Source organism: Patagioenas fasciata, chromosome 1 (assembly GCF_037038585.1).
Source record: "Patagioenas fasciata isolate bPatFas1 chromosome 1, bPatFas1.hap1, whole genome shotgun sequence".
In the NCBI taxonomy this organism is placed as follows: Eukaryota; Metazoa; Chordata; class Aves; order Columbiformes; family Columbidae; genus Patagioenas; species Patagioenas fasciata.
The window spans coordinates 151145701-151168995 of record NC_092520.1 but is presented as its reverse complement, the minus strand read 5'-3'; the positions used below and the strand labels follow the sequence as shown (position 1 = coordinate 151168995).

General features: G+C 46.2%; 1 protein-coding gene across 34 annotated transcripts in view; it reads right to left on the bottom strand.

Annotated features, from left to right (window-relative positions):
- CACNA1C (calcium voltage-gated channel subunit alpha1 C) overlaps positions 1–23295 on the bottom strand; it is a 488413-nt gene that overhangs the window by 13469 nt on the left and 451649 nt on the right. For 13 of the 34 annotated variants that reach the window (XM_071817770.1, XM_071817650.1, XM_071817697.1 and 10 more), the window contains 11 exons: positions 22544–22576; positions 19381–19509; positions 15560–15625; positions 12307–12398; positions 11323–11488; positions 10297–10424; positions 7981–8077; positions 5739–5841; positions 3542–3643; positions 1996–2123; positions 756–905 (listed from right to left, as the gene is read on the bottom strand). In XM_071817770.1, the coding sequence (XP_071673871.1) occupies positions 756–905; positions 1996–2123; positions 3542–3643; positions 5739–5841; positions 7981–8077; positions 10297–10424; positions 11323–11488; positions 12307–12398; positions 15560–15625; positions 19381–19509; positions 22544–22576 (1194 nt within the window). The remainder of the gene's footprint in view (positions 1–755; positions 906–1995; positions 2124–3541; positions 3644–5738; positions 5842–7980; positions 8078–10296; positions 10425–11322; positions 11489–12306; positions 12399–15559; positions 15626–19380; positions 19510–22543; positions 22577–23295) is intronic. The other 21 variants (XM_071817786.1, XM_071817736.1, XM_071817663.1 and 18 more) reach the window with 3 other exon arrangements.

Genomic DNA, 23295 nt, shown 5'->3' with positions numbered 1-23295 from the left:
GTGCAGGGACTTCTCTATCAGAGAAACTGGGAACATGCAGGCTGGGAAAGGTTTAGCTTTCTAAGATATTTCAGAGGACTGGCCAGGTGCATAGGTGAGGCAACAGTGTCTCTACACCTCCCACCAGTCTTGGAAATGCAGGACTGGGTAGGGATGCAAGAACCAGGTAACTGCTGTCTGGTTTTCACAGTGCGGTTGGAAAGCAACATTTTGGCATGAGAGGGAATTTAAGAAGAGCATCAGAAACTATTAATCACCTGAAGGAACAAATGGAGAAAGATTTAATGAGCCAGTTATGTTACTGTTTAGATGATGAGTAATGAAAAGGTCTGACAGCATCTTTCTGTAAGGAAAGGAGGAAAATGCCAAAGAAGAGGAAATATTACCAGAGGAGACAATTACAATGAATAGGAATGAAATAAGAAAGAGAACGTTTAGGTAACTTGCTCAGAAAAATTTTTCCTTCCATAGGAGCTCTGTTGGATTCTGGTGTACTTTTTGGAAGTCTTTGGCCATTCTCATTCAGATTTTATTTAGGTTTTATGAAGGAAACTTCCACTGGAAAGAAAATGGGATAAAAACTATGCAAAGATCTCAGGACCTGGCACACTGACTCCACCACTCTGTTTTCTAGTAGGGTCTAGAAAACAAGAAGGAGGACTCAGCTGAAATACAGAGTGCATAAAAGAGAATACAGCACTCTTTGAGCTCAGCTACTGGTCTAGCCTCAGTGTGTAACCTTGTTCAGCACCTACCCGGAAGATATCATCTTCAGAGGCAGCTGAAACAGCTTCTTTCATGGCCTTATCTAGCTCTTCTTCAGCTGTAAGGTCTCCTGAAATTGCTCGTCGGATCTCTGGCCCAATGTCGTGAAGTGTGCGCAGACCAGCCTGCAAAACAGCAAACTGTAGAGCTTCATATCTCCGAGTGGGTATATGAGAAATAAAAGCAGTACTTTTTCTTTCTAAGCACTGTGGGGTCCTTTTACTTAATAGAGCATCCTCAGCTCCTAGAAAAACACCAACAAATTCCGTTCTTTCATCTCCAGCTTACAGAGGGAGAAACCTTTAGCAATCCAACCCAGGAATGTTTGTTGCTAGTCCCTTGGCTTCATCACAACAGGACATAGACATAAATCCACAGGCTTGATTAAGCAAGTCTGCATGCTTTCAACTTTGGGTTCTCAGATCTACAACCAGAAGCCCTAGAGCAGCCACAGTTCCAGCTGAACCATGTACTCTTCTTTTTAATCAGTAGCTTAAATATGGATTTAATAACTAAACTTCTGGCATCTGGACCTGGACAGTCCTCAAACCCCTCACTGACTGAAATCTGTTCCAGAGAGTTCATACGGGGAGGTAAGCTGTGGGTATGCCAAGACCTCAGTCTGTATCTGTGCCTGCATCGCAGCACTTTTCAGCTTGCTGGAGCTCCAGAATCACCCTTCTTTCTTACTCTAGACTCGAGGGACAATGGGGCTTTCTCATTCTTTCACATAGCCTGGTAGGCCACCCAGTGAACATGTAGCACAGTGGGGAACAAATCCCAGGTCTTAGAGCATGATGTCCTGTTTGTTGGATGGCCCTGGCATCCAGTAATGCTTTGTGCTTTTTAACTGATTTTTCTTCTTGGCAACATGCTCTCCCTGACCCTGTTATATTGACTCCCCTCAGAAAGGGTAGAATGAATGTGGTAATCAGCCAAGTGTCTGCTGAACACTTCATAGCAGTTCTCTGAAAGGAACCCAAATTTCAAATATTACCAGCAGACTGATAAACTGTGGATATACCTCACTCATGCCTTCTACCTCCAGCTATGGGATGTAGCCTGTGGTACATACATGTTTATCCAAAAGGATCGATGTGGTAATTCAAAGGGTCTACAAGCTCCTTTTGAGTAGGGATAACCCATTGCAGCCCCCAGAATGTCTGAGAGGGAAGTGGGGTCTAATGCCTCTACTGTACCACCCCTGTCCATCCTATGCCCGTTTGTCACCTGCAAGGAGAGAGCGTTGCGCTGGGAGGGCTTGCCCACCAGGCCCTGTTCTTTACGTTTCTTGAACTTTCGGAAATACTCCTGAATCAGGAAAGTGGCGTAGAACTTCCCAACAGTCACCTCGTCATCTGGAAAGTGGTATTAAAAAAATGTTAACTAAAAAAGCAACTGATTTTTAACAGTGTATTTGCTAATGTGAGGCTCACAATTCTCAGCAGAAACACTAGGTACCGCAGTACATCTCTGCTTTTTTTAGTATCAGGATGCAGGGCTGAAGGAAGGGATTTCTCCAGAGTCAGTGCATGCTGTAAACAGTCTGGAGGAGAGGTGCATATAGCATCTGGATAGACTGGCTCTGCTGGCAGAGAATGCCTATAGCTATGCACCTTTGGATGTACAGTGGTTATGGTGAAGTGCCTCTAACCTTTGCAGTCTCTGGTACTGATTTACTATGTAGGATCTTGCTAGCAGCAGCCTCCCAGTCTGCGTCAATGCATGCTGCTCTGTCTTGTGATAGCCTCGGGTATTCAGAGTCTGGGCTCACCCACAGCATCTGACTGACCATCCACCCCAGACCCGATCTGGCCTTTCTCTGCATTAAAATTCTACCTGGCTGTGCCTAGGATGGGTATGAGCGAACTTAAATTATGACCTCTCCCCAGAAATGCAGTCATGGCTCAGTCCTTGCTGTGTTCTCACTCAATATGAACTCTCAATGAGGCAAAATGTACACTGAGTTTTTATCCAGGTAACTCTCCTCCCTTCTCCAAACCCACTGGAAATTTTATAAGACATGATCCACTGACTTCAGAGTGGGCTGAGCAAGGTTCAGGATGTGGCTGCAACTGTGTTTTGTTTTATAGCCCCTGGGACCACCTGGAAGGCTAGTGAAGGTCACACCGGATGCCCATCTATCTGGACTCTCAAGAAGGTCAGTAAATGGGTCACATAGAGGCCTTGTAATTACAGCCCATCAGCTACACTGCACAGAAATCCACAGCAATCAGTTACATCAGTTCAGATTGGCTGAAGATACAAGTACAGGTACAAGTCTTTGACAGGTATCATAGTAGAAAGTAGTAACATTACATTAAAAAAGCTATATACCATAGTAGAGGCAGATCTGCTACATACAAAGGGGTTATGGGAAGGGGCTATATCCTTGAGTGTAAAGTCAGATCTCTTGTGCAGTCAGATCCTCCCTGGAGCTAGTTAGCTCTGCCTGCTTTCTTTGCCCCCAGCAGGCACTAGGTAATGTCCAGGTGAGCAAATACCTATGATCAAACTCGGGCAAGATCTCAGAATGAAGGTTTCTAACTCCTATTTATACATTTCTTCTTCCTTCCCTGATTTCTTAGCAGTAAGAACATGGTAGTCATGTTAGTACAGGCGAAACCAGATCTTAGCCTGATGAAATGCAAGTAACAGCTTGTAGAAGAAAGCCTGTCTCCCATACTCTACCTGATGATCATGAGGTGCGGTAGGACATGTCAGGTTGGGAAAAAGACAAAGAGATTCAGAGACTGGGACAAGATTCTGCACTCACCACCTGCGGGGGGCACCACCTGGTCCAGCAGCTTCATACTAGTGCGCTTCCAGATTTTCTTAATTATTGCTCTCAGCTCTTCATTGGCTTGCTCCAGGTTACCTGCAGGGTGAAAAATCATTAGAGATAGGAATTAAGCAGACCCTGCAGAGGAGCAATTTCATGTCTGGCATGGCAATCTTAGGAGGAAAATATCAGAGCTTTTTCAGTAGTGGAAAGTTTTGGGCAAAGAAATGCTCTGACTGTTGCTAAAGATCCCTCACAGCAAGAGGTCTTCTTCCTAAATATGCATAGTCATCTCAGGGTAGGAAGGTGACTGTGTCACAGTCTGCAGCAGCCAGAAACAACAGGACTACAGTGCTACTTCCTCCCAAAAGCAACGATCTCATCTAACACTTGAGATTTTAACTGAGATCCAGTGAAGGTTTAATATGATGAGAATAGAGGTCAGTTAATGGAAAACTACAGTCTGAAGAATGCAAATATTAGTAGTTGATGGTGAAGATACATCTACAAAGACCTGGGCCTGCTTGCAGCATTTCTCAAGAATTACCTGTTGCAATCTCTGCCTCCCAGCAGGTATCAAGTTCTTCACATGATGCCAAGAGTCTGCCCTGGGGAGTCTGCATAGCACCCTGACAAGGCACTCCAGGCATGTGCAAGGCTTTCACTATCTGACTCAGAGGACTGTCCCAAGATGTTTGTGTTTATTCTCTGAAGAATAGCAGAGGCTATAACAAGCCTTTTTTGTAACTGTCTGAACTTAGACTTTACATGTTCCTCTAAGGGGCTCTGAGCTAAATGAAGCATTAATTACACACTACCCCTTTGAGAGTGAGTGAAGCAGATTTGATTTATATCCTTTCCTTCTAGGTACCCATTTCCTCCCAAACGACTCGCTTTCAGTTTTATTTCTTGATTTATATACATTCAAACCCTTTATAATTGAAGCTCTCCCTCTGCTGTGTGTGGCAGTAACTCTCTCTGAATAGGATGCAGTAAAGACAGGGACACTAAGGAACTTGCTGAGGGTGAGAGAGGTGGACAGCATCAAAGGCAGAAATCTGACTCAGGAGGGCTAATTCCAAACCACTGCTCTTACCACATACAAGACCCTGCTAAGGCAAAAAAGAAAGCAGTTTGAGGCTTTAGGTGGTTTCCCAGGAGTTCACTGGCAATGACTCTGGGAGTTTGAGGCTAAGATGGACCAGAAAAATAAGTCCTTCTTGGGTCTTTGTTTCATAAGGCACAAAGATGTTCTACAATGGATGGGGTTGGCTTTTTCCTCAGGAAAGCCTCTTTGGCTATAGTCAAATTCTGTTTAGCACGACAACCAAGGCCTTAATACAATTTTTAAATTTTACAACTTTTTTTGGCTCAGCTGTCACTATAACCCTGGCACAATAAGCTGGTCTCTGCTGGTCTCTGCTTTCCCATGCCTGAAAGGTGATGCAGCCACTCCTGAGGCAAAGTTGTTTAGCTGTGAACCACAGACCTACAAGCTCTTTTAGAGCATCTCGTGAATACATGAAACCACATTTTAACTCTGGACCAACATCCTTCATCACAGCAGGTGACAGAGTGCAACAAAGAGGACAAGCTGAGCCCAAAATCTTGTATACTTTCCCCAACTACACCTGCTGGTCTGTGCAAAGCTATTCACAGTCCCTTTGCTTCTCATCTGTCTTCAGGCCTACAACACCACCGTCACTACAATGTGATGTTAACTCATGCTAACGAAAGCACAGGAGGAGTTTTAGTGAGGTGAGACCCCCGAGTCCAAGCTCTTTTGCCTCCCTTACATTGGAAGATAAGTGGCAACAATCAAAAAGTGCCCCAGCTCTTTAACCAGTTTGTACAAGGTGAGGCTTCTTTGCCCTTCTTCCTTCCCCTGATTGCTGTTTAAGCAGACATTGATCTAAAACTTTTAACTTTGAGACCATTGTAAAGAACGTGATCAATAATCTGAGATGCTACCATGTGAGGCACCAGATTTCTAGTAAGTGGAAGCATTGTTCAGTCCCTAGAAGGTATTATTCCTCCAAACATCTTCATATTGCTTTTATGTGCCATGTGCTGCATATGAGGAATTGGGATCATTTTACACAAGATGTCCTTATTGCATTCCAGCTCAGCACACTTCGGTGTGAACACCACTCAACTACCTCTGTACCCTTGCAGTCAGCAAGCTTCTTACCTTCTGTCTTGATCCTCAGTGCTGTTCTGACTAATGCAAAGAGAGTGGCATTGAACATGACAGTCCCATCACTGTTCAGTGGCATATTCATGGAGACAAGACGCTGTGGAGTAAGAAGAAAGACAACAATGATACTGCCAATACGTGGATTGAAGCGTGCTCTTCCTTGTGCCCTCATGATGCCCTCCAGACCTGCCATCCCTCTTATGTGAACATCCATAGCCTGTGGATTTATTTACACAATTATAAATAAGTGCTTGTCATGTCCACTGATGATCTTGACTATGATGTGTTTATCATGGGGTCTGTCTCACATTGCTATAATAGATACCCTGTTTTATTCAATGGGGTTATCACTTTCTAACCTTTGTGTTGCCCAGCGGCCAGTGGGCATTTGCCCACAGTGTATTACCTGGACAGAAATTTATTCCAGTCCCCAAAACATTTGGCTTTTAAATGACAACTTTTATTCTTATCAGGAACAAAGTGATTTTTTCATGCCTCATAAAGCACTTGCAAACTCTCCTGCACTAAAGGTGTGCCAGTTGCAAATGTATATAAACAGAGAGCCAGAGTCTTTCTTTAGGTGTCAAGCTTGAAGAAAGGGGATTAAGTGAACCTGAAAACTGGTCTGCTTTTCCCAACTGTTCCCCTTCTCCCTTTTAAAACTAGGCTGTGCCTGCGGTAATTCTGTAAAGCCATGTAGGAGAGAGAGTGAGTGCTGAGTACTGTTGCAACTGCAGGGTGAACTTCAGTAAGACCAAGACCATATGTCTGGAACAGATGTAGCTGAGTCACCAGTTCTTACGTCCTTACTTCTGTCTCAGGAGGCAAGAGACACCAGAGACTTGGGTTGAACTCTTACACTTTCAGGGGCTGATTTTGTTCAAGCTATGTCTTCTGCCACTTTCATGTAACTGGCCTGGTTTAGCACCAAATTGAAGGAAAAGGTGTCATCCCCCATCACTACCAGTGCAATCATAGACTGGGGAGTTTGAACCAGATTGAGACAACAAACAATTGCTAGACAGCAGACTGAAAGGGGTCGGCAGTGTGCCACAAAAGTCATATGTTTCTGTGTACAGGCCTCAGGCTTTGTGTTTTGCTCTGTGAGTGATATAAAATCAACTACAAGTGTCACATACAAACGCTGGGACTTGTGAGGAGATTAACAAAGAACTTCAAGTGAAGGAAGCATAAAGGTTACAAACATGTCATTATTCACTAGAGAGAGTACTTCTTCATATCTGTAGTCTTGCAACCAGAGAAATGAGCGAGACGTTTTCACAGAAAATCTGTCCTTGCCTTTCCTGTATTTTAATACCACGCACACCTTGCTGTTTAATACCTATTGGTTATTTAAGCAAGAATCACAGACTCACAGAATGTTAGGGATTGGAAAGGATCTCGAAAGATCATCTAGTCCAATTCCCCTGCTGGAGCAGGAACACCTAGATGAGGTTACACAGGAATGTGTCCAGAGGAGACTCCACAACCTCCCTGAGCAGCCTGTTCCAGTGCTCCATCACACTCACTGTGAAGTTTCTTCTCATATTTAAGTGGAACCGCCTACATTCCATTTTGTACCCATTGCCCTTTGTCTTATCATTGGTTGTCACTGAGAAGAGCCTGGCTCCATCCTCATGACACTCACCGTTTACATATTTATAAACATTAATGAGGTCACCCCACCCCTCAGTCTCCTCTTCTCCAAGCTAAAGAGACCCAGCTCCCTCAGCCTTTCCTCATAAGGGAGATGCTCCACTCCCTTCATCATCTTCGTTGCCCTGCGCTGGACTCTCTCCAGCAGTTCCCTGTCCTTCTTGAACTGAGGGGCCCAGAACTGGACACAATATTCCAGATGCAGTCTCACCGGGGCAGAGTAGAGGGGGAGGAGAACCTCTCTCGATCTCTCGAGAGATAGCACTGCGCTTTTTGTGCACTGCTTAGCCCAAAGAAAATCTCAGAGATACTTTTACTTGCCCTGTTATTTCTGTCTGTCCTTATCTGTCTTGGGATGTGTGTCTGATACCACAAACATACGTGTGGTTGATTCAGGCTGGCTGGGCTCTGATGTCTCTGACGAGCGGACAACCCACCTACTGGCAACTCTCTCGCCCTTGGGCTGGCTTATTGCTGCCCAGAGGAGCCATGGCACTGGGCTTGGCTCAGGAATGCCACCGCGGGCTATTGAGCCGCTGTGAGTCACAGCCTTTTCCCCCCAAGCCCTGGCGTGCCTTACTTTGCAAGCCACCCGGTGAGGGCAGAGCTTCCCAAAGCCCAGGGGGGGCTGGATTCGCCGGAGCAGGGTCACCACGTCCAAGTGTTTGATCCGTCCCCTGAAGAAGAGAAGACAGTGAGGGTCACATCCTCAGCATGGGGCGACCTGCTGAGCCGCCTGTGGAGTGCGGGTGCAGCTAGAAGGATCAGCGAGACCTTTCCAGCCCCACGCTCCCTGTAGCCTGGGTGAAATTGGCATTTTGAATGCCAAGTTACAAAATCAAAGCAAACTAAACAACAACCCCATTCCCCAAACAAACAGAACAACAAAAAACTCCCAAAACAAAGCAAAAACCCACATGAATTTAAAGCATAATCCCAGTAATGACACAAACCATTAACAACAATTAAAGAAAAAAAAAAAAACCAACAAAAATCACTGTTTCAGCTTCTGTTCCTTTTGACCTTTCTGCTTTCATTTGGTCTTCTGTTTTTGTTTTCTCCTTTCCTGTAATGGTTCTTTCTAACATTATTCCTTTCATTTACTCTGGAAGGATTTTTAATTTATTTACCTGAAGTTATAGGAAGTATAACATTTTTTTGTCCTTTTGTCATATTTCTTCTTTACCCAAAATAGACTGTAACTGTATATATGAAAAATACCTGTAGTTGAACGCACAATGTTTTCATGTCCTTAGCCAACAGATGTAATTTGATTACAATGTGTCCTGGATGCCTGTGTAGAAGCTGCAAAACTAAGGGACCGGGTATAATGTGGAAGGATGTGAAACTGAAGGATGTGAATAGCTGAAGGTATTATTTCAGGCATCTTGCATTCAGTGCATTCCTCAGGATTTGCCCAGCACTATGTAACTCCCACTGGTACAGAAAACCCAGCTACCAGTTATACATGAGTCAACACTTGCAAGAATTGATGCCAGTGTTTCGAATGTTCCAGTTCCTCAGTGCATGAATGGACAATTTGGGGTTGTCACCCCAGCACAACTGTGCCCCACCATCTATGGCTATTTGTTTACCTGTCAGTCTCAGGGCTATAGCAGGCTTAGAAGTGCAAAAGGTCTATTTTCCTGACACTTTACCTCCCATATAAATAGCCCCAAGCCACTGTCTTTTGATACTTAGTTATGCTTTGGTGTGTCACCGGAGCCTGTGCAAAACAAAGTGCTGAACTTCCTCCACAGCAGCAGTTGGGTTTATTTTAAGTTTTGTAAATGGGCATCTCAAAAGAAGAATTCTCTCATGGAGGGAGAAGAGCTACCAGAGCCAGAGGTGGGGCTTCAAGCATGCGACAGGGATGGGGAAGAGGAAAAAAACAACTTCCCATTTATAGATGGGAAGGACCAGGTTGTCATCTGGATTGAGCAGCTATCTGCGATACGGCTTCAGCCTCTGTAGACTTGCCTTTAAACAAGCATGAATTGTATCATAGCATCTGTTTTGTTAACGAACAGTATATTTATTAGAACTCTGTGCTTATACCCTATCCATATTGAAAGTCTCTCTGGGCAGCCACCATGGAAGAGTTTCAATTTATGTGTCACTCTGATAATGTGACATGGCCTCACATATTGCAGAAACTGAGCCCAAATTAATCTTGACACTGTGTCTCCTAAAGAGGTCTGCTTTTAGTTTACGCCAAGATCTCTTTCCACACTCTTTGCATTATGAAGGGGGCTTTGCAATTACAATTGTCAACTGTGCTGTAATGTAATGTCACGGGGATCTAAATGCACTTTAAGCCTAAGCATGTGTCAAACAGAGCATATAATACTGAATGTCAGCTAAGCCCTTGCGTGAGTTGTTCTTGTGTAACTTTAAATCCCTGCAAGTCTGCTGATGTGAATAACCCTGTAGACAACGTAATGCAGCCATGTGAAGGTACAGGTTGTGATGGGCCTATATGACACATGACAAAACGGAGACTTGAGCACAGCAGCTCTCCTGTGAATAGGAAGTCAAACAGAAGAGTGACTGCTCAATGTCACAAACACATGCAACAATAAAACAACCCTCTAACCTCCTTTCCTCAATCTCCTGCTGCCCCTCTCTGAAGTCTCTATCTCCCCTCAACTGAAAGTGAAGCAATGTCCTGCCAGATAACAGTGCAGACTAAATGCTGAGATTTTTGTGTGTATCCTTGCACTGCTGGCTTATGGATTCACCAGCAATATCTTGTGGATGTATCTATTTCAGGATTTTTGCAGAAAAAAAATGCTCCTGCAAGAGGAACATGGCACTTACTGCACTGAGTTTAGAGAACAGAAAATAATGATCCTGTTCTCCCAAGGAGCTCTGATATCCAGGCAAGTTTACTTACTTGGCTTCAGGGTCATACTCTGCCCAGATCCTTTTAAACTCATCCAGGTGGTGTGGTCCTAAAATGGACCAGTCCCGTGTCAGGTAATCAAAGTTATCCATTATAACAGCTACAAAAAGATTGATGATCTGCAAACAAGGACAGAGATGACTTGATGGATGAGGCAAGTAACAGTAGACTTTACTGTGTTCTCCTTTAGGGTCTGGATTTGGACTCAAAAAACTAGAAAGCCATTGGTGGTAGGTTTTCTGTTCCTCCATGCTAGCCCCCAGTTTAAATGTGAAGATCCTAGAGGCATGATACTCTCAGCTAGTCACATTTTTCCCTTCTCTACTGAATAGATAAGGCCCAAGTTTGATGAACGTTTAGGCATGCTGTGATGGCTTTTTATTTACCTGTGCTTTTGCCCAGCAGAGTAGGGTAGTGGAGGAAGAACCTGAGATTTATCCTCCGTAAGTAGTGGGGCTGAGATAAAAGTCCTTTCTTTTGACCCAAGACCAAAACTTTTTAATTGTTGCTGCTGTTCACTGGGAGAGTTTTGCGCACTGATGCCAGCTGCAGAGCATGTGCTGTTGCTCTGAGCAATGCCTCATTGCCAACACGGAGCAGATGCAAGTGGGATATGTGTATTCTCACAGTCATCGCTGCTGGCAGCGGAGTAAAAACCTGCTCAGCAGCCAGAAGGAAGGTAGGAGGGAAGGTGGGATGTGCGGCTGAGGCGTTGCTAGCCTCAGCACAGCCCACAACATGCTAATTTGGTTTTCTCATTGTTGAGGAGGGGGGAAGAGTGCTCCTTTGCTATGCACAAAGGATTGGGATTGGAAGCAGAGCATCCCCCACAGCTGGAGGGAGGCAGGAGTGGCAGTGACCAAGAAGGTGTTGTCACTGAAAGGGTGCTGTTGGAAAACACCGCATGAGGACATTTTCCCTCTTTCAGATCATTCTTCTGCTGTGCAGTGCTGATGTCTGGGGAAGCAGGGGCTCAGTCTGACAGAGGACAGGTTTTGGTTGCTGGGGTGGACTCACCAAGAAGGCACAGAGCATGTAGAAGCTGATGAAATAGAAGACAGCGAAGCTGCTGCCACAGGAGTTATCGGCTTCGGTGGAGTTGGCCGGCTCCGACTCTGGGTCACACTTCTTGTCTGGGAGACATGCCAGCATGATTTCTTGCCAGGCCTCACCGGTGGCACACCTGGGCATGGCAAAGGACAAGGGAAGACAGCAGTGACCTTCAATGTGAGAGGGACTGGCACATTAGCAACCTGTTCCTGCTCTCATTAACATTAATGGGAATTTTGCCACTGAGGTCAATTAAAAGCAAGTTAGGCTGTTGACTGTTCTTTGACATACACTGGCATACTCTGCTCCTCTTTTTGGCTTGGTCACTGTCATCAGCATGTTGTTCCTGACTGGCTTTGCCTAGTCTGGGTATGGGGCTGTCATGCTCCAAGCAGCGGGAGTCATCGGGATGTGTGTGACATGGCCATGGATTTCAAGAAAAAACTCATTGAAAATAAGGAGAAAGTATGGAACTTGTGCCAACTCCCCACACCTTCAGCACCCCTCCCTGGCCCTGGCACACCTGGCCACAGGTGGAGCAGTACGATGTGCTAAGCCGAGCTGGGCATGGCCATACCAAAACATGAGTGGGAGCTCATGTTCCTCTCCCTGCTAAAATAAGCTGGAAGTCACACTGGCTCAATTTGAACGAAAGGAGGAGTTTGCGATGCATATCAGTGTTGGAGAGCACTGAAAACTGGCTACCTTCCTTCTGAGTAGGAGGACTTGCTACCCTCCCCAGCACTGAGTGTCGACCAGTGTCAGCTGGCAGGGTATAAGGCTCCAGGGACTGGGTGTTTCATCTGACACAGCTCCCAGGCTCACTCACTAAAGGTCAACATGTTTCTACTCACCTCACGAGCATGTCACGGTAGAAGGAGATAAGCTGTGCCCAAGAGCAGAGGAATTGTGCTCCCAGACTGACACAATCCAGAGCTGTCAGACACCCACCTGAAAAGCAGCAGCACTGCCTGGGGGAAGGTCTGGAAGTTGTTGTTGCGGTTGATTTCTGTGGTATCATTCAGCGCAATTTTACCAAACACCTGGCAGAAAGCAGAGGTCTTTTCAGGTTAGCCCTGCAAAATCCCCAAACCTCATGTCACCTGTAGCTCTTGGCCTCACCCTGACTGTGATTTTAATAGAATCTGTTCTTCTCTTAAAAAGATCATTTCCACAGGTCTTTCATATTTGCTGTTCCTTCTCTTGTTTGTGCTTCATCACCGGAAAAGCACTCATTTTGTAACAAGAGACATATTTTTTTAAAACACAACATTCTATTTCATACACTGAATATGTGATATGGGCCCTTATTTTAACAGGTAGTCATACGGGGTGGGGGTCCAGCTGAAAGAAATCAACAACACAGAAGAAAAGGCTCCTTCCTTGCTTATCTGCCTTCACCAGGAGGAAATGATAGCTGCAAAGCCTTAAGCTTCCAATTCTGTGGGGAGCCTTGGATCTTCCCAAATGTAAAGTATGTTGCCTTGGATCTGGAGATTGTCCAAATGCTTGCCCTTCCAGTGGCCATGCTTGACACCCAGAGGTGTTTCAGGCCCCCCAGAATGAAGCAGTGTGAAGATGATGACTAGATTTGCCCAGACAAGGATGGCTAACAGCTTCCTTCCACGTTCAATCACCGCTGCTGCACCAACTAGTTAATCCAGCCACCAGCTGAAGCCATCAACCATCAGCAAACCTTTTTAGAGGTCTGTCCTTGGATGTGAAGTCCCAAGCGAAACCAAGAGTTGCAGGCTTCTTTGAAAAAGTGTTATATATCTTTGGTATTTTCAGGCACCAGGACTGAGAGCTTAACAAACCTCACCTGTCAGAAAGCCCTCTGCACAGCATAGTCAGTCAGGACTATTTATTCCCCATCGATAGCAATGTGACAGAGATCTCAAGGACTGAGAGCTGTAATCTTGTAGCCAAAATGAGCAGCAGGAGCAGAGCAGCTCCCAGAGAACATGGAGCTTCTTTTCAAGCAAATGTCACTGATAATTAACACCCCAAGAGAAATGATGACGTGGAGAGAAGTGCAGGGACAATGGTGGGGACACCGTGCCAGATGGGAGGCAAGGTCTGTATGTGGCAGGCTTTCTGCAGGGGTTCCTCATGGGTGTGTGGGCCTTCCCCAGCCCTGACCGCCCCCACCCCGTGGGCAGCAGTGACAGCTCAGCTGCACTGAGGAGGAGCAGGAGGACAGTTTAAATGTTCAGAGGCAGGGTGAGCTGAGACAGCCCATATTTTTCACTTCAGGCAAGTGTAGGCAAGGGAACTTCCCATGCTGGAAGTCTGAGTTGCCTTTTGACCCTGCAGCTTCCCTCACACTCAAGGCACTGGCAGCAGCTGCTATGGGTGCTTTGCATTAGGCACCTACTGGAAGTAGAGGTTCCTGTCTCCAGACTGTGCCTCCTGGGCCACGATATGAGTGGCTTCATCCATCAGCATCAGTTTGGATTTTTCCACTTCGGCACATGAGGCAGTGAAGCTTGAATGTTGTTACGCTCCAAGTCAGGGCAGTAGCTGAGATAAAGTGGTAGGTCTCCTTTATGTGGGAAATACTTCTATTTTCATCAGATCTGGTACATCTAGTCTTTCAAGGTAGCTGCTTAATGGAGCGAGGGATGATTTTCCTTCCTATGTGTCCCTGTGTGTGAGGGAACTCTATGTGTCAGCAGGTTCAAGAGAGCAGTACACAAAATGTCTGAGATGCCATTTGGGCAAAGATGATAACAGGTCTGTTGGCTCTAAGCAAAGAGGGAAGATGAGAAAAGTTGGTTTTCTCACTGGAAGACACGAGGGCAGGAAGAGATCTAGTAATCTAGATCAATGTGAAAGACAGATACATGATCTTCAGGCTGCTGAGATGATTAAAACAGAGGCTTGAATGTAAGCCAAGGATTAAATAGCCAACTTAGAACCAGCTGACAGAAAAGGGAATAAAATATCTAGTCCTGCCAGTTCCCTGATCATTGTAGACCCGATCTGTGTGGGTGCTTGGAAACCATTTTTAATGCTTTGTGTAGCTACAGAACACTAGTGTAATACTCTCAAGTGATTTTCTGTATAGTACAGGTAATCCTCTAAGATCTTGGCCATTTGAGCTAGTTAGGTATTAAAGGCAAAACTGACAACTTACAGTATGAGCCTAGTAGACTAAATGACAGCTGTAATTACTGGAGGCAATTGAGATAACCTATGATAATTCAAGAAAAGATTAGTTTTATTTTTCGAACTGGGGGAGGGTAGATGAGTTTGTGAAAAGATGTCATTATAATAACAGGAAACAAAATAAGGTCACAGAGGTCAGATGAATTCCATTACAAATTCTGCCAGCATTGTGAAACCAAGAAGCCTGTCATGTTTGAAGACCTCTGGAAGCAATTATGCCATGCCTTTCTATACTTTGGTCTCTGGTCCCAGATGGCTGACTTGTCTGAGATCTTTGATTAACACTGAAGTGGAAAGAGAAGCTTGGTTTGAAAAGCAGCATAGCAAATGAGACTGGGACTGCCACAGACTGTGCCTATATCACATGCTTTCTTCAATGGTCTGTATGCAAAATCAGTTCCTTGCACAGATGAATGCTCAGGCGGGTTCCAAGTTCATTTTGCAAACTGAATAGGATATTGTATTGACGCAGCTTCCTGAAGAGCTGGCACAAACACAGAGTCGGTACGTTGGGTCTGATCCCGTATTTACCTTCGTGGGTGTGAATCAAAAGCTGCTTTTTACAATTCAGTGGAAGTTACACCAGGGTGAAAGTGATGCAAGACAAAAATTGGATTTGTTCAGTGCAGCACAGCCACAAGCCCACGGAAGCAACTGTTTTGAACCAGGGAGTGAGGCAGCAAATCTGCTTTGCCACTGCTGCTGGGTATTCCTTTGAGAATGTGGAGCACAGGCATGATCCTGTGTTGTTTGCATATTGCATTCTGCCATTAAATGGGTCAGTTAATGGGTCAGTTTTGTGGTGTTTGTTTTGTTTTGTTTTGATTTTTTCCCTGGAGTGTGTTGTGCTTCTGTTGGAAGTGCGTAGGTAAACAATGTTTTTTAACCAAGATTAGTTGCCATCTTAACTTACTGGGTGAAAACATTCTTGTAAGCCTTTACAACCACATACTGATCTAGTTGCTTTATAAGTCAGATCCCAAAACTCTAACAGGAGAAGACAGACACGGCTGAGCTCTTTAGCATCACTTACCTGCATTCCGATCACGGCGTAGATGAAGAACAACATCACTATTAAGAGAGCCACATAGGGGAGAGCCTAGAAACGAAAAAAGAAAATCGCCGTGTCTCTAGAGAGCCGGTCACACTGGAGCCTGGGTCTTGCTCCTGGCTTTGGGAAACTGGCCCCAAACGTGGAGTCTCCTTCCCTGGAGACATTCAAAGCCCGCCTGGACACATTCCTGTGCGACCTCACCTAGGCGTTCCTGCTCCAGCAGGGGGATTGGACTAGATGACCTTTTGAGGTCCCTTCCAATCCCAAACATACTGTGATACTGTGATACTGTGGACTCTGTAATTTGGGCAAGTGGCCACTAGATGCCTCTACAGGCCCACATTTGCTTGTCCTCCCCGCCACCCGCCCTGCTGCCACCCAGTTCAGGCCGGCTCTGACTCTGCTCCCACTCGTAATGGTGTCGCTCTGCTGCCTCCACAGCAGTCCTGCCAGTGTCTACAGCTGCTTACCAGGAGGAGAAAACCCTCACAACCAGTATTATTCTGGCACTGACTGCAATGTGATTTCTTTTCTGGACCCAGTCTGGTGAAATAAAAAAAGCAACAGCTGCTGAGATCCAAATTCAAGGCTCCTGCTACAATGGCTGGTACCATCCTAAGTACCTAAAGCAGCATCAGCTTTGTTCCCTGTTCAGCGTTAGGTGTTTGTGATGGTGTACACAATGCACCGGGTGTCCATGATCAGCTGTTGAAGAGGAAATGCAGAGCCCTGATATGCACAGCTGCCTGGTAAGGAAAAGGTCTGTGCAATCAGCAAAGTGTTGAGTTGCTATCGGGTTTTCTCTGTCACTAGCAGAAACCAAGGGCACAGCTCGGGTTCTCACAGACTCAGGCTTTTGAGGAGGAATTTTCTACTCTGTTGCTTTTGAAGCATATATTGCTTAGACCAGACATTTCCAGACCTTACTTCAGAGGCAATGGGTGGACACATTCATCCCGAAAATGGGAGTACGGTCCCTGATCTGGATTTTGAACACCCCATTTCACAAAGCATAAAAAGCCTACAACATTATTATTTTTAAATATAAGATTTGTGCATTCTAAATCTATGCCTAAATTCAACAGGGCTAAATCCTACAGGATAAATTGAGGAAACATTTTCACTGACCACTATGGAGATTTCACTAAGATGTGCACAAGTCATCTCAAAGAGATCTGAATATTAAAATGGCAAAAATTCAAACTTTTAAACAATGTCTGTAATCATCATCTTGAGGCTCAGGGACTGATACCTCTGTGTTGTTTTGGGTCAGACAAATCTGTATGGTTACCCGACAATGTCAGTGGAGACACACCAGCTCAGAATTGGGCTCCAAACATTTTGTGAGAATCTAGTTGGGACTTCATAAACACACTAAGAAGAGTCCCTGGAATAGTGTCCAGACAGGATGTGAGGTGCATAACCTTACTGGTTCTGCTGTCTTTCAAATGGAGATGGGAAAAGTGTTTTCCCTCCTGGTCATCTGGCCCTCCACTGTCTTTCCATATTCTTCTGCTCAGCCCACTCCTCTCCACTGATGCGCCTTCTTACTTACCTCTTATTCCCCACTGCTCCTTCAGCTCCCTGCCTCCCATACTCCACTCTTCTGGCTCTGTCCTCCTCCAGCTCCATCCTTCCCTGGCTTTATCACTTTGTTCTTGTGATTCCCACGGCCTTGCCTTGCCCTCAGCACCCCTCTCACTTCCTACTCCTCCCCCTCGCCAGCCTGGGCTCTGGTGCTATCTCTGCAGGCGGAAATCCCGCTGAGCATTTTCCCACCACATGCTCCCCTGACCAGTGTCCCAACTTGGATGGAACGACCATGAGCCATGTGCAGGGCACATGGTAGTTATGATGGCAACTGAACACCAGTGCAAGTTCACTGCTTATTAGGCTGCCCCGTGTGAGCAAAGATGTTTCCTGGAAGCATGTGGGGACACAGAGAAGAGCCTGTGCCAAACAAAGTCTGCAGGGAACCCAGTTTTTGACAGTGGGAGTGGCTGAGTTAAGAGCGCTATGGCTATTCTTAGCTACCAAAGAAGCCTCCCAGTAGTAGCAAGAGGAGGAGCTTGGAGCAGAGAATACTGTATTACAAATGGCTAAAGGCTTTCAAGGGAAAAGGCACTCGCTTGCAGTGCTTTTTTTAATTTATTTTTTCCCTGCTGTGGGAGATACCTCCCTTGATACTTTCTCCCATAACCCTACAACTCTGCCTAAAAGTGACTCTCCAGTCAAAGAGGTCTGAAGGTCACTGAACGGAAGTACCAGGCACTCCCTTTCCCGTCCATCTCATCCTGTCCAGCTAAGAGCTGTGGCAAGCTAAGCTCAGGATAAGAGAAAGCTATTGCTAAAGAGTCTGGAGGGGCACAGGGATGAGCGGACGAGAGGCAGGCACTGGAAAGTGTGACTCTGTCCCCTGCATTGGGTGTGGCTGAGCTGTGCCAAGGGAATCTCATTCCTATGCCTGCAGACAAAATGGTTCCCACTGGAGCCGCTCAAATAACAACCTGGAAGTTAGCAACCGCGTAAGCAATGGAAAAAGTCACATGTGGTACAGATGTGTCAGAAAACTGCTGTGCAATATTAGGTTCTCTAACCGTCAAGGAGTGTGCAAAGTCAGAGCCCTTTGCATGAGCCCGGGGGTCTGGCTACTGAGACCACCTGATAGTTGCACTGGAAAAGGTCCAGATTGATCCCTGGTGTACACACATGCTATTCCTGCTGAGGCAGAGAAGAACAGCACTGCAGGCTTTAGTCCCAGCTTGTGTTGTAGCTGATGAGGTTTAAGTTTTAAAGTGTGGATCAGCTTCTTTCCCATTTGAGTGAATACAAATGCTTTTGACCATTTAAAGCCTCAGTCTGAGGGATACGCGGTTGCTGTTTCAAGACTTCCGGGTTGTGCAAGTTGCTCTTTCATGCTTTTGTCCAGTGATGCATCCTGTATCTCTTCTCATGTTTAGACAACTGTTTGTAGTCCTGTGCTGGCTTTCCCTCACACTTCCTCTGGACCTGCCCCAGCTAACATCCATGTTATGCTGGCCCAGTAAGCCTAGGTCAAATACTTGTAAAATGCAGGAACATGCCATGCTTCATCTCTAACTACCATTCCTCTATACATGGCTTGGTTAGGGAGTGATTCGGAGGCAGTTTTTCTAGTGAGTAGCTATCTCTTGGTGTTTATTTCCCCCAGAGGTAATGATTCTCATCCAGTCTGGTCTCCTTCGCCTTCCCCTCTCTGCTCTGGCACTTTACCTACCACTGAAATGCACCTTCCTCCAGGGCAAAAGCAGCAGCAATTTAATCACTTGGCATCATTACCAGGGCCAAAGGTGTGGGGCTGAAAAGGTGAAATACTTCCTGGATGAAAGCATGGGGGCCACACACCTCTACTACTCACTGGAAATCCTCAAAACAAGGCTTAAGGGAAACTTAATTGAGACCCGGGCCTTCCTTATAGTTGTGTATTTCGCTTAAAGCAACAGATATAAAGTACAGCTAAAACAGAAAAAAAAAAAAAAAGGAGATTCGAGGGTTACAGACAGGCAGTAATTGAGTTGAACTGAGCTATCAAGGCTGTTCAGGAAGGTCTCAAGCAATTACTCATGCTTTAAAGATGAAACTCGTACCCAGACAGTCATTCTCTGCAAGCCCCATTTACTCTCATTTGTGCCACGTGTCATGGCTGCGCACAGCTCTAACCAGCAGCCTTTCAGCTCAGACACTTGGGTGAAACCCCTCCCTGAGGGGCCACCAAGGGGAAATAGAAAAGAGTTAGGTCTTAGATATAAATGGAGGAATACCTGGAAGGACTTGATGAAGGTCCAAAGCAGCGTCCGGATGCCCTCCCCTCGGCTCAGGAGCTTCACAAGACGCATCACGCGGAAGAGTCGGAAGAAGGTGATTGAGATGCGAGAGTTTTCCTCTGCGTTCTGGAAGCCATTGGCACAGAGGCAGGAGTTACAACAGCACGGGAGGAACAGGGGCCCTGGGCCACAGAGGATGCTACGCCGAGAGCTCACTGCACTGTTCCTTGTCCTGGTACCACTCCCTGAGCCTGCACTGCTCCAGCAGCCCAGGGAGGGGCCAACACTGGCCAAGCCTGTCCTCTCTCCCATGGTGGTGTGGCTACTTTATGGGGGCTCTCGTGGCCATCAGCCTCTCCCTTCAGGTTGCCTGGGCCTTTGGGGATTAGGGATGTGTTATGCTATAAACCCCTCCATTGCATCTCCTCCTTACAGTGGAAAGATGCAATTCTCCTTTGACACGGTGCTTCGGGATGAGGGAGGGAAAGATACTTTCTCTTCTGACCTGACTGGCATGTTTTACCCCAGCAAGTGCCTCAGCCAGCAATTCTGGTTAATCTGGTGCTAGATGTCAGCTGCATGCCTCTTGCTCTGCTGAGAAACAGTAGCAGGTCCCAGCTCTGCCCTGGGGTGAGAAACCCTGTGGGGGCATGGTGTGTGCTGCCCCTTCCCCACTGCTGGCGTCACCGGCACTGTTGGCAGCCCTGCTGTCCCTGCGCCACTGTGGCCAGGCTTCTGGGGATGGGGCCGCGGTCCCTCGCTCCTGCTGCTCTCTGTTTAGGCCTTTCGCATTTCTCATGACCCCGTTGTATTTCCCACAGCCTGCGCACTGACTTTTGTTTTTTTAAAAACATTTTATTTTGGCTTCACTGCTACTGTTCAAGCGTGCAGTATTTTAAAATAGTCTTTTCTGAGCCTTTTTTTTCTTTTTTCTTTTTTCTTTTTTTTTTTCCCTCACAGCATCTGCTTTGTCCCTAAGCATTTTCCCCTGGGCCTCCAACCAGCTCTGATGTTCACATGTGTGAAGGCCATGTCTGTCTGAGGGCTGCCACAGCAGCAGGCTCACCTCAGTGGAGGACCCGCTACCTAGCTTGAGGGGAGATGAGGCACAGAAAATGCCACGTTTCCCAGTTCATCACCCCCCTAAAATGTTGTGCAAAGCCTGCGGTGCTGCTGGCTTCTGCTAGCAGTACTGTGGGAATGTGACCTCCTGTCGCAGGGGGAGATAACACTGTCACCCTGCCACTTGACCTATCCTGGAGCAAAGAAGTGCACAGAAACCCCCCCTCTCTGTCCCCACCCAGGCTGCAAAGACCACAGTTTCAGTCTGAACACCACCAAAAGAGCAACATTTAGGAGGAAGAAACAGTGCAGATCACCCCTGCTGTTAACTACTCACCACTGTGTAAACCAAGAGAGAACAGACCCTTTGGATTTCCTGTCACCAGGCAGTGAAAACAGCAGTTGCTAGTCTGTCTGCTCCTGATGAAACCCAAGGCCAGCGTATACGCTTCTGGGATTAAGTGTTCAGATGAGGACATGTACCTGTGCACTGGGTGTGTTCCTGTTTCCAACCCGGGATGAGCAGGTTGGAGCTCAGCTCTGTTGGCCCCCGGCCGGGTCCGTGCCCCAGCTCCTGCTGTGCAGCCATAGGGACACACAGGGGCCAAGGCTGCTTGTTACTGTGTGTGGACCCCACTCGTGCAGAAAGCTTAGTGCTATGTGCAATAGTTCAGGATGGCACCCCAGCTGCAGTGTGTCTATCTGTGGCGAATCACCTGTGGATATTTTGGGTAGCTTCCTCCAGTCTGCAGCAAAGGCTGACGCTTGTTGCCTGTGCAGTAACTGGGTGAAAAAATTAGGGGAACAGCCTGTGTCAAGGAAAAGCCAGAGTGCTCCTTGCATCTCACATCACTCTAGTTTTCTAACTTGGACAGCAAACTGGGGGCTTCAGTGAATCAGAGGGAATTGCTCTGAGGTGAAAGAGGGAACACAGCCTCCAAGAAATCAAAAATCATGGCATTCAATACTGAGCACCACAGTCCTAGAGGCCTAACTACAAGGTCACACACCTCTCCCAATTCTACAGAACTCCTATGGCCTCTCTCTCTTACACTTTCTGTAAGAAGCTAAACTCCAACAGCACCTAAAAGAGAGATGAGGTCCAAATGTAAAAGTTATTTGGACAGCAGTACTGCTGTGGTTGTGACAAAAAAAAAAAAGTGTTTTATTATTCTACCTGCTGCTGCTCTTGTTGACTTGGCCCTTTGAATGGCAGCAAGCTGAGACATGGGTCTGAACAAAGGTTTTAGCATTTTTTGTCTTTCCTTGCTAAGAGGAGGCAGCTGCTCTAGGCAGAAAATTATCCCTGCACTCCTAGGGTCCTGGAGCAGGCAAAATCTAAGCAGTGGATAAAATAGAACAGACTCCTCTCTGACGCAAATCTACAATTTACTGGCATCAAACCACTTAGCCAAAAACACTCAGTAATGCCTTGGGAGATTATGATCATTTTACAACTAGGTGGCTACAGATTAGCCAGTGCTTGAGTAGCTTTGCTTGCTTTCCCCTGGCTTTCATCCATCTTTTTGAGGGCATCTCCTTGCCCGAGGAAGGAGGTTCTGCAAAGTGGCAATCGAGAGACTGGAAGTTACTGCAACTCTGTTGGGGTAGCGTGGGAACTGCCTTTGAACACTGTGCACCATGGCACAGCTTTTTTTTGTGTGCAAGGTAAGAACTGTAATGTTACAGAGCATCACCTCATTGAAGAGGAAAGTCAGAGTTCCCATCCCTTTCATTATGGAGGCTTGGACACAAAGTCACATTGCAAACTGATTCAGTGTCATCCTGATAGTGACATAGTTTGTTGCTAACAAGAAATCTTACCAGGTCTAGTTCTCTCTTGGTGATTCATTAGAAGGCAGAACGACAGTTAACTTGACCAAGGAAAGCTCAGGATGCACAAGAAATACATATGTGCAGCATATTCACAGCTCATGTGAACACCAGACTCACACCAATACACGACATGGCAGCTTCATGCACAAATAACTAGGCTGGACTTGGAGAGAGAACTTGTGATCACGGGGAAGAGAATAAAGGAGTGTGTTAGAAAGAGTGTCACAGAAGCTGGGAGGGTGGTCTGTATTTTTTGTCTTACCATAGAGGAAGAACATTGGGTATGTTCAGCTGGCTTTAAAGAAAGGCAGACAGAAATAAGCTGTAATAAGTCTCCAATCAAGAGCCCTAGTAAACTAGGTCTTGGCTAATACAGGAGCAACAAAATGGCAGAAGAGGGCAAAAGGGAGTTTGAAAGAAATGCACAAGAGGCTGGGCTTATTCCCTAGGATGCCCAGGATCAAAGCTGGCCATGGCAGAGGTAGGTACAACTCCCATTGAATTTGATGTAAGCTGTATCCACTACCACCACATATGAATTGCACTCAGTATCTCCTGAGTCTTAGACATCCTGGTATCCAGGCAGTGCAGGTACTCATATTGTTAAAAGATTTCTTGTATGATTACTGTCAAGTTCCATACAGGGGCTGATTTAGCTTGTCAGCTCAGATCCAGGCCATGTCTGCACAGGGACCAGCCAGCTTCTAGTGCATCAGTCTGATTTGTAAACCCATAACATCCCAGTGTTAAAGCAACACTTTCTATTTTTATATCCCCATTCCCTTACACATAGTTCTGGGCAATATCCTTGTTGCTAAGACAATGGGTTGGGACAGTCTAATCAGCTCTTGGCAACCCTACAACACCCACCACCAGCTGTGGAAAATGGGTTGGTAAAACTGGTTAGCTTGCTGTACCTTTACCCACCTCATGGCAAAGCTCCAGGGACCCAATGGATGTGTCACTGGAGACCAAGCTGAGCTGAGCCCTGGTCATGCCTGGAAAAGCCTAGCT